Source organism: Nyctereutes procyonoides, unplaced genomic scaffold, assembly GCF_905146905.1.
Source record: "Nyctereutes procyonoides isolate TBG_1078 unplaced genomic scaffold, NYPRO_anot_genome, whole genome shotgun sequence".
Lineage (NCBI taxonomy): Eukaryota > Metazoa > Chordata > Mammalia > Carnivora > Canidae > Nyctereutes > Nyctereutes procyonoides.
This window is the reverse complement of record NW_026575048.1, coordinates 39,553,837-39,564,937: the sequence shown is the minus strand read 5'-3', so window position 1 is coordinate 39,564,937 and position 11,101 is coordinate 39,553,837. Positions and strand designations below refer to the sequence as shown.

At 44.6% G+C, this 11,101-nt stretch overlaps 1 protein-coding gene across 1 annotated transcript; it reads left to right on the top strand.

Moving 5' to 3' along the window:
* The first annotated feature begins 1,093 nt into the window (after positions 1-1,093).
* Positions 1,094-10,712, top strand: TGOLN2 (trans-golgi network protein 2). The gene is made up of 4 exons (XM_055327012.1): positions 1,094-1,339; positions 1,560-2,920; positions 4,459-4,542; positions 6,026-10,712. Exons 1-4 carry the CDS (start codon positions 1,294-1,296, stop codon positions 6,029-6,031), a joined length of 1,497 nt encoding a protein of 498 aa, XP_055182987.1. The 5' UTR covers positions 1,094-1,293; the 3' UTR covers positions 6,032-10,712.
* The last annotated feature ends 389 nt before the right edge of the window (positions 10,713-11,101 follow it).

Below are 11,101 nucleotides of genomic sequence, written 5' to 3'. Positions count from 1 at the left end.
CAGGCTCCCTGCATGGACCTGCTTCTTCCTCTGCCTGTGTCTCAGCCTCTCTCTCTCTTTCTCTCTCTGTGTCTCTCATGAATAAATAAAATCTTTTAAAAAAATTAAAAAAAAACAGTATGATACAAAACTATTTACCCAATGATACCAATTTGGAGGAAAATGAGTATGTATAGAAAAGAACAAAAAATACACCAATATAAGATGGAGGAAAAAATAAGTACATCTGTAAGTGTCAAAAAAAAACACTAGAAAATAAAACACTACATAGAAACACAATAAACTAAGTGGTAACTGTAGAATGGTAGGGAGCAAGAACTTTCTCATGTATAGCTTTTTTTTACTGAACCATTAGAATGTATTACCAAATCAAATATATTAAAATGTTTGCAAGACAGGGACGCCTGGGTGGCTCAGCAACTGAGCGTCTGCCTTCAGCTCAGGGCTCAGGGCTCAGGGCTCAGGGCGTGATCCTGGGTTGAGGGATTGAGTCCCCCATCGCGCTACCTGTGAAGAGCCTGCTTCCCCCTCTACCTATGTCTCTGCCTCTCTCTCTCTCTCTCTGTCTCTCATGAATGAATAAAATCTTTTTTTTTTTAATGTCTGCAAGGCAGAAAACACACTAAAACTTTAATAGTGATTATCCCGGAAGAATGGGACAAAGATTTTGTCTTCTATTTCTATAAATACGCTCACTAAATCTTCTATAATGACTGTGAAGAACTTTCATGACCAGAAAAAAGATGTACCTTTGGGGAGACCTCGGAGAGCAGTTTCCGCGGGGTCAGGAAAGAGAGGAACTGGACTGGGAAGGTTCCCGCTACAAAGGTGACGGGATCAGTTTCTGTTTCCAGATGGGAGAGACCTGAGCCCAACACGTTTGTGTGCTACGAGCAAAGAACCATGAGAAAAGAGAGAAGTTAGAAATGTGAGCAGTCTGAAGCCCAGGCGCCGGGTCCCAGCGACGTCAGTCCCCACGGGGCCATCCGCAGGCTAGGGAGCTCTGGCTCTGCCAAAATTGTCTCGGAAATACAAGGGCAAAGAAGAAAAAGGGGACTGACGTTTGTGGTGGACCTGGGAAAGGAAGAAGGGGTAAGCTGCCTGCGCCGACGGACGCTGCGCCGGCCCCAGCTAGAGTAGAAACACCGTCCTCTCCCGCCTTTCCGAGGCCCCTCCCCTCGCCTGGGCGTGCGGCGGAAGGACGAGCGCAGGAAGGGGCGGGGCTAGGGGCGCCCAGAGTGAGCGCGCGGATGTCGCGAGAGCAGTAGAGAGCGGAAGAGTAGTAAGTGCAGGATGCGGTTCCTGATTGCGTTGGCCCTGCTGAGCCTCGCAGTGGCGGGTAAGACCCCACCCCCAATAATCCTACTATCATCCCTAGGTCCACCGCCCTCACCGCGGCCGGGTCGCTCTCTGAACCCGCTTCTTCCCTGCCGGAGCCACCCCTCCGCTTGCCATCACCCACCTCCCCCGTTTGCCTGTTGCCTCCGTCTCTTCTAGCTCTCAGGGCTCCCTTCTCCCGGACTTCCTCTCTTCAGAGCGAACTGGTTTCTCTATTTCAGTGGCCCCACCACAAGGAGAGCCTAGAGAGCTGCAGCCACAGCCCAGAGACGACGGCCCTAGCAAGAAGCCCAATTCTGAGGCCACAGGAGACGACCCTGACGAGAAGCCCAAGCCTGAGGCCACAGGAGACGACCCTGACAAGAAGCCCAAGTCTGAGGCCACAGGAGACGACCCTGACAAGAAGCCCAAGTCTGAGGCCACAGGAGACGACCCTGACAAGAAGCCCAAGCCTGAGGCCACAGGAGACGACCCTGACAAGAAGCCCAAGTCTGAGGCCACAGGAGACGACCCTGACAAGAAGCCCAAGCCTGAGGCCACAGGAGACGACCCTGACAAGAAGCCCAAGCCTGAGGCCACAGGAGACGACCCTGACAAGAAGCCCAAGTCTGAGGCCACAGGAGACGACCCTGACAAGAAGCCCAAGTCTGAGGCCACAGGAGACGACCCTGACAAGCCCAAGTCTGAGGCCACAGGAGACGACCCTGACAAGAAGCCCAAGTCTGAGGCCACAGGAGACGACCCTGACAAGCCCAAGTCTGAGGCCACAGAAGACGACCCTGACAAGAAGCCCAAGCCTGAGGCCACAGGAGACGACCCTGACAAGAAGCCCAAGCCTGAGGCCACAGGAGACGACCCTGACAAGAAGCCCAAGCCTGAGGCCACAGGAGACGACCCTGACAAGAAGCCCAAGCCTGAGGCCACAGGAGACGACCCTGACAAGAAGCCCAAGCCTGAGGCCACAGGAGACGACCCTGACAAGAAGCCCAAGCCTGAGGCCACAGGAGACGACCCTGACAAGAAGCCCAAGCCTGAGGCCACAGGAGACGACCCTGACAAGAAGCCCAAGTCTGAGGCCACAGGAGATGGCACTAGCAAGGTGAAGTCCCAGATGCAGTCCTTGAATGACCACTCCAACAAGCTGGTCTCTAACCCCTCTTCTGATAACAAGAAGCCCACGAAGCCTCACTTAAACATACCAGCCGACAAAGATCCCACTCTGAATGCTTATAAAAATGAATCTGAGGAGAGAGTATTACTGGACTCTGACCCCACTTCACAGCAGGAGGGAGAAGGCAAGTCTATAGAGCTTACCGAAGATGTGGAACCCAAGAAGGCTGAGGAAGGGGATACGGAGCCTGAAGAAGGTTCACCACTCCAAGGAGAGAAAGAAATGCCTGGCCTTGCCTCCAGTGAGAACCGTGAAGGGACACTTTTGGATTCTGTGGGTAGGCAGAATGATAACCTTTATAAGGACAGTCTTGGAAGTGCTAGTGCAGAGAGCAGCCACTTCTTTGCTTATCTGGTGACTGCAGCCATTCTTGTTGCTGTCCTCTATATTGCCTATCACAATAAACGGAAGGTAAGTCAAGAACTGTCTTGAGGAATGAGATTTCCTCCACCTTGAAAGCTTGGTGTGTGGGCCAATATCTGTCATTCATCTGCCTGTGAGCACTGGAGATTTCAAGTCAAACTTCAGTTTTTCCTCAGATTCTGCTAGGTCTCTTTACTCTCATTTTATAAATCATTTTCTTTCATGTCCGATTCTTTTGAGTGCCCTCTGCTGCTGTATTAGGTGCCAAGTGAGGACATTTTTATGATCTGACCTGAATTGGGGTCTTCTCCCACAATCTTAAATTTAGATCATTTTACTGCCTCCGAGAATCTGAGTACCTGACAGTTTGTAAGTAGAGTACTTCCTATTTCCACTCTGAAGATAGTGCATCATTTCTAGTTTCCTTTCCCACACTTTTATCTTGCATCTGCAATGGCAGAAATAGTGGTTACATAGTCTTTGACATCAGCAGCAGAGAGCCCAGGGACTATCTTCTACAATCGGTTGAGTTTCTGATTAGAAGAATGACCAAAAATTGCATGGATATAATCGTCTTTTACTGTTAACAGCAGATTTGGTGTGGAGTAATATCTGTGTTGCTTAGCAACCACTCTGATGACAAAATGATTGCATTTCTTATTGAGCTCTAAGAATTTATTTTTTTAAAGATTTTATTTATTCATGAGAGACACACACAGAGAGGCAGAGATACAGGCAGAGGGAAAAGCAGGCTCCATCCCTGGACTCCAGGATCACGCCCCAGGGTGAAGGCAGCACTAAATCGCTGAGCCACCCAGGGATCCCCCTAGCTCTAAGAATTTAGTAGTTTCTATAGCCTGGTTAAAATTGGAGAGTTCAGTTTATGATATCAGTATGTCTATGGCTATGAGGAATGAGGGAAGATATTTAATAAAAATAGTTGTTTATTCTACATCCAAGTGCTTGTCCCACAGAGTAATCTTAGATGTGAAAGCAGTAAGGTTAAAATGAAGCAAGGTGTGGGGAGGAAAAGTACATTTGCAGATAAATAATTATTGCTTGTGAGAGAAAAGGAATGTCTGATCCTAGAGCTGTGTGGGGCACAGCTGGCAGATCTTTGTGCTCTTGAGTAAATCATCCAGACTCCCACAGGCTAAAGGCCAGAATAGTTTTCCTTCATCTGCCATTTCCTGTTTAGCAGTATAAAAGATTCTGATGTAACTGGAGGCCCTGTCCTCCTGAAAACTGTTATAATTTAAAGATGCCTCTTGTGAGTTTGTGGCTCTTTCACTGCCGGGGTCATTAACAAATGTACTACCAGGGCAGCCCGGGTGGCTCTGCAGTTTAACACCGCCTTCAGCCCAGGGTGTGATCCTGGAGACCAGGATTGAGTCACACGTTGGGCTCCCTGCATGGAGCTTGCTTCTCCCTCTGCCTGCTTCTCTGCCCAACCCACCCCCTCCCTCTCATGAATAAATAAATAAAATCTAAAAAAAAAAATGTACTACCAGGTGATGACCTCTGATTTCAGAGACTGAAATAAGCCATTGTAGAATCATCTGTTAATTTCTTTTTCCTTTCCCCAGATTATTGCTTTTGTCCTAGAAGGAAAAAGATCTAAAGTCACTCGGCGGCCAAAAGCCAGTGATTACCAGCGTTTGGACCAGAAGGTAAGGAAGGGAGCCCCAGGTGTGTGGGAGGGATATGCAGTCTCATGTAGGCCCAGCAGTGCACTTGATTTGCACTGGTGGTGGCAGCTGATTCTGGGTGCCACTGCCATTGCCCTGCCCTTTGTGGACCACAAAGCAGAGACATCCATATGTATGCATGTCTGCAATATGAGAACTAGAAGAAGCCTTCATGTGTTCTACATCAGCTCTATCTCTTGACAGAGGAGGAAACTGAGGCCCAGAAACATGATTTTCCCCAAAGTTCCTCCTACAAGTTTGTGCCAAAATCAAGACCTGATGGCAACTCCATAGACACCTATCCTATACTTTTTGCACTGAACCAGCACTTCACAAATTTTAGTAGACATGTTAATCACCCTGGGAATTGTGATGAAAAAGCAAAATCTGATTCATTACATATAGGGTGAAATCTGTGCTTCTACATTTCTAGGAAGTTTGTAGGTGACGCCAAATGCTGAGGAACCAGGCTTTAGGTAGCAAAGCATTAGACTACACTTCCTGAACACAAATGACCAGAAACATAAAGGCCTCCAACTCCCCAGATTGGCTCTATCAAGTACTGTGGACTAGATTTCCTGAGTGGGGCCAGTGCAGGCCTACCAGAAAGCAGAGCCTGTTTCCACCTCACAGTGCAGGATCGGAGCAAGGCTCTCCCTAAAGGGCATCCTGTCTAAATGGGAACAGGGTACTTCCACTGCCTTGCTGCCATCATGCACCCCCTCCTTTTGCCTTCTGTGTAGGGACAGGCAGGACATTGGTAAAAAGTAGTTGGTGACTCAACTGTGAATATTTCCAGGACTTCCTACAGGGAACACTGTTCATGTGTATAGCTCACACTGGCAAAAATAAGCCACTCAGCTCAGAACACCTTTGCTAACTAGCCCAGTAGGTCAGCTTCACAATTTAGCCCTGGCCTAGTACCTTTCCCAATAATGGACTTTAAGGATTTATTTCCCTTTCACTTTTTTTCTAATTAAAAAAAATACACATGTAAACAATTCAAAACAATGTAGAATCATACAAAACAGAAACTAAGATTCCCATATTCCTTTCACCAAGTGTGCATGTTTTAGTATGTTTGATTTCATAATTTTTTTTAATTTTTTTTTTTTTTTTAATTTAAGAGAGCGTATGAGCAGGGGGCAGAGGGGGGCAGAGGGAGAGGGAGAGGGAGGCTCAGCAGGAAGCCTGACACGGGTCTTGATCCCAGAACCCTGGCAGACACTTAAAAGACTGAGCCACCCAGGCACCCCAATTTCAAACTGATTTTTAAAATAATTTTATGTGCTTTTATTTTATCAGTTGCTTTTTGTATGTTGGAGGGAAGCTTGTCTTAATTCTGAATTTCTTCCCGAACTGCAACTCTGATAAGTTCTTTTTTCCCCCTAGAATCATAGCAGTGAGGTATATTCCTCTAGAAGGAGATTAATGTTGCCAATGAATTGTGTTGCTCTCATTTCAGATTTGATTTTCCCGTTCTTGAGAACCGTGTCCTCCCTGCTGATTTGTTTTTAAATCAAGAGAAATGAAGAAAAAAATACTGTGACCTAAGAGACACCCCCTCCTCTAGGGTTTGGTGGCAAGTCTGGGCTGGCAGAGGTGGGGGGATTGCTTTGATTTTTGCACCTGCACTTTGGTAACCTTGTACTCCTGTGTCCCCATTATCTATGCTGGTGTCTTCCATCCTTTCCTCCTCTGAGTGTGAGTAGAGCAAGCATGTGGGAAGCCAGTTGTGACCAAAGGGAGATCTCAGCCCCAGGCAGGCTACTGCCACTGGCTGCCTTCCCTTGGGCGTGGGCCATTTAGTGTTACCCTTCGAAAATAGCATTGTGTCCACCACTATTTATGTTGGCAGACCTAGGAGAACACTCTGCAGGTTGAGGTGCTCTTGTACCAAGCCCTTTTACTTTGGGGAGATGTGCCCTACAAAAGATGAGGTGAATGCTGACAGGTAAAGGGCTACCTGGAACACATGACTCTTTTTAAAGGCTCCAGCAGCAAACCAAAACAACTTTTAAAAAGTGCTTTTTGCCTGCAAGTCCAACCTGTCTAGTGTACTAAACTAGACTAAAGAGTCCAGACTCTTAAAGAGACTAAAGTTCTTTAGTCTTTTAGTCTTCTTCTTAAAGAAGACTAAAAAGTTCTTCCCATTTTTCCAATATTTTCATATCACTTAAGACAAAGTCAGTCAGTTTCCATTTGGTTGTACTGACTGAACTTGGGGATTCTGGGAGTAGAGCTGTAAAGCCATGGTTCCCATCAGAGATTTTTAAAATACAGTTACGATTATTACAATGCTGTGTTCTTCTATACTCAACAATCGTCACAGAAATTTTTTAAAATAGGGTAAGCTCATGCTTTGCGTTTTGGATTTGATCTACATTATTTTCAAAAGGCTTTCATGAATGGTTTCCCATAAACTCTGTTTTGCCTTTGTTGCCTAAAGTAGAAAAAATAGACTTGTAATCAGAATCCAACTGTACTCTCTTCCACCTTAATCTAGTTAATGGTTCTCTCATTTGATATAAAATGCCAAGGGTAATTAGTAACCCATGTCAGGGGTTATTAAAATTTAAGAAATTCAGAGTTCCTCTGCAGTAACTGAGGTTAGTGTCTCAGATCATGCTGTGGTTTGAAGTTTTCCTTAAATCTGGTCTAGTTGTGTTAACCTATTAAAGAGAGCTGTTTCTGTAAAGAAAAAACGGAAATAGCTGATCTCAGGGAAATACAAATAATGTGAGATATGAGGACAGTGGGATGAATTCTGTGCTGTTGAGAAGTCAGTCTGCAGAAGGGACCATCCTGTTGCCACAATATCTGGCACTTTGCTTAAAACAGAGCATGGCTTTGAGTTGAGATTGGTGGAGACAAGGAATGAATGAATGCTTCTGGCATCATTCTCTCTACCTGTACACCAATCTTATAATACTTTCCTCTATCTAAGGAATCTTCTCTCAGGCTCTCCTAGCATTCCATAAAACCATGGTTCCCCTTTGCCTGCCTTTCCTCCTCCTAATGTTTTCTGTTTGCTTGTCTACACTAGCACTTTTCCTTCTACCTTCATGCATGCCTAGATTTTCCCTGCTGCCATCCATTCTACTTCTTACTCCTTCCTTTCATAACCTTTACACACTCACTTTGGTCCTTATCTTCCTACCGGTAGTGTTTTTCCAGAGGTTCAGATTGTCAAATCTAATGACTTGTTCTCAGAGCTTAGTCTTGACCATTTTTTTTTTAAAGATTTTATTTATTTAATCATGAGAAAGAGAGAGGCACAGGCAGAGGCAGTCTCCCTGTAGTGAGCCTGACGTGGGACTCGATCCTGGGTCTCCAGGATCACGCCCTGGGCTGAAGGCAGCGCTAAACCGCAGAGCCACGTACGCTGCCCGCTTAGTCTTGACCTTGATAGAAAAGGACACTATTGATCATCCAAATTGAAATCCCCTTCTTTTGGTTTCTCTGACTGACTTGGTTTCTAAGAACTTTGCTTTACCCTGTGCTGGTGGAGGACAGAGCCCTTAAAGGCAGGTTTCTGTCTTCCTTCATCTTGTCAGAAATTCATCTATTCTTCATCCTCCAACCGAGTGACTCCCAAGTGTTTATCCTTGGCCTAGTTCCCAAAGAACCAAATCCTGTGGTGTGCTAAATATTTCAGCTCGCTTGTTCTATTGGCACTAAAACTAAAGTTCTCTCTTCTACCTACTACACTGCCCATTTTTTTAAAAAATATTTATTTATTCATGAGAGACACAGGCAGAGACATAGGCAGAGGGAGAAGCAGGCTCCCTGAGGGAAGCCCAATGCTGGACTCAATCCCGGGAATCCGGGATCATGCCTTGAACCAAAGGCAGATGCTCAACCACTGAGCCACTCAGGCATCCCAAGCTGCCCATTTTCTTTAATTGTCTCAGCTCCAGCCTATAGTCTTTTATCATTTTTATTGTTATAAAAGACCTATCCATTTAAAACAAAATGTCTCCCATATAGTCTTTCTTTCCATTTTCCTTACTTTCCTGCCACACACCCCCCCACCATTTCACTTCTCTCCTGAATTTCTCCACCTCCGCCTACACCCACCCAGAGCCATCATAAGTTATCTACCTTCTCTTGTGTGCATAATGAGACCAGATACATCTTTCCAAAATCCTTACCCTGATCTAAAGCTATTATCTACCTCTTGTGACTTAGAGAATCAAGCTTTTATAGACCCTAGTGTTCAGGACTCTGTAGATCTGCACTTTCGTACCTTTCGATAGGAGATGTAGAGCATCTACCTTTGTCTAGGCCAAAGGCTCCTCTTGTCAGGCCCATCTAGGCTTTTTGTTCTTACTGTGTCCTCCATTTCCTGGCTTCCCGCAGCTGTTCTTTGATTAGGGTGTACTCCCTTCTCTTCTTTTGCTTGCCTCTCCAAATGTTCCTTCAGGGCCCACCTCAAGTTTTCCCATGCACCTTCTTAACTGCTCCCACTTCACAGGATTTGCTCTTTCCATTCTATTCTAAAAAGTACTAATGCCAATCACAAATTTTGGAACTCCAGAAAAAAAAGAAAAAAAAACAGGGCAGATGTTTTCTGATGTCTATATCTGATTGTTTCCCCAAAGTGCAGCTACTTGTAGGTGCGCCTTTGGCACGATCTGCATATCTGCGTACAGTGTAGTGACATTCCCTAGATACTCTTAGTTCAGGGTCTTGCAAAGGAGACATTGTTCAGGAAGTCTGCATGTGACTTAACTGAGGTCTCATAAAGCTCTTCCTGGCTACTGCTCGCCATCCCTTTTTGATGGATTTTGCTTTTGAGGAGAGCAGAGATTGGTTTCAGAAACCAAGGTTGGCACTAAGTGGATGCAAAATAAGTATTCTGTGGAGTCCACATAGTTCCATTTTTTGAGCATCTGAATAATATTGTGTTAAAGGAAGACTATAGAATTTAAGTTTCACTTTAGAAATTACACTGAATGTTTTAGCGCCTGCCTTCAGCCCAGGGCGTGATCCTGGAGTCCCGGGATCAAGTCCTGCATCGGGCTCTGTGCATGGAGCCTGCTTCTCCGTCTCCCTGTGTCTCTGCCTCTCTCTCTGTCTCTCATGAATAAATAAATAAAATCTTTAAGATTAAGAAAAAAAAGTTGTTTTCTCAATAGTTGTCCTTTTGAAAATAAACAATCAGAAGCATGTTTTTCTAGAGATGGTGTATAGGAGGAGAATTTGGCTAAGGCCTCTCCAACCAGGGAGAAGGGTAGAGGTAGGCAGTGAAGCACATGGAGCCATGAGAGGCACCCCTATATCTATACAGCTATGGGCTTTCCTGCCCCAGGAAATCACCCCTTTTGGTTGAAGGGTGATTTCTAATAGGAGTCTAGGCTTCAGTCATGGATGTCATTAGAGGTGTTGGTTTTCTTGCTACAGGTTACTGAGTAAATTATTGAAAGAATCCACTTCTGGACTTGGGGGTAGTGTAGTGAAAGCCAGTCTATCTAGAAAGGCTCGGAAAGCTCTGACAAGTAACTATATATATGCTGACATTTCTTTTCCCGTGATGGCTTTTATTGAAATAGTTGGTGATAGAATTATAAACCTCTATAATTCCCCTGATGGTTATTCTCATTTTTTTCTCACTTCATGTCATTTAAGTCAAAAAGAGGAAGCCTGCTCCTTGTTTTAACAGGGTAACTTGATACATAATGCTGTTATGTATATGTGATGAAAGCTAGCACACTTTGCACATGTTCTGAATCATTTGAACAGGGAGGAGAGTATTTTACACACCAGACACCAGATCCTATAGTTCTGCCAGCTGTTTTCTGAAGTCTTGCTGGGAGGGTTGCCTTTGACACTGCTTTGCTTAAGGAATAATCCCAGGAAGAGATTTCCAGGTTCCATTTAACTGTTCATCCAGAGAAAGACTAAATCTCACCTCAGCTAGTCCCACAAGTCACACATGAATTTCCTTAATATGTCCCAGTTGAGAAACTCCTCTGTAACAGTGTTGGTTCTGAGCTGTGTAGTTTCAAGCTGCCAACAAAGCCAGCTTCCTCACACTCTTTGATGTTCCTTTAATTCAGAAGTTTCTCATGTTAAATGATTGTTGAAGTTGTTTCCCTTTTTGTTTACCCAATTAGAGTGCCACTGTTTTTGCAGTGTTTTATATTTTCAGCTTTAATTTAACTATATAATTATTTTTTTAAAGCTTATTTGGTCTAATGATAAGTATTTTTCAGTACATAATGTTTTACTGAGCTGCTTTGAATGCCATTTCAATGTAGTTTTGTATCATTGCACAGAAACCAAAATAAATTTCAAATATTAAAGCTCTAATATCATTAAATTTATTAAAATGGTAATAAAACTGATAGAAATAAGGCCTAATAGAAGTGAAAGGCCACTTTTTTTTTCAGCCTTTGTTCACCTTCCCATCTAATCCCCTTGCATGTATCAATAACCAGGAACACTGTCCCTGGCCCTTGCACACATTCTGTAGCTTTCTACATTCTGATCCTGTCTGATTTCCAGCCCCATTCCTCCCTACCAGGTAGCCATGTTC

Coding starts and splice junctions, on each gene's coding strand:
- TGOLN2 (XM_055327012.1), top strand. CDS start 1,294: ATGCGGTTCCTGATTGCGTTGGCCCTGCTGAGCCTCGCAGTGGCGG. Junction 1,340..1,559: donor GCTGAGCCTCGCAGTGGCGG/GTAAGACCCCAC, acceptor TCTCTATTTCAG/TGGCCCCACCACAAGGAGAG. Junction 2,921..4,458: donor CCTATCACAATAAACGGAAG/GTAAGTCAAGAA, acceptor TCCTTTCCCCAG/ATTATTGCTTTTGTCCTAGA.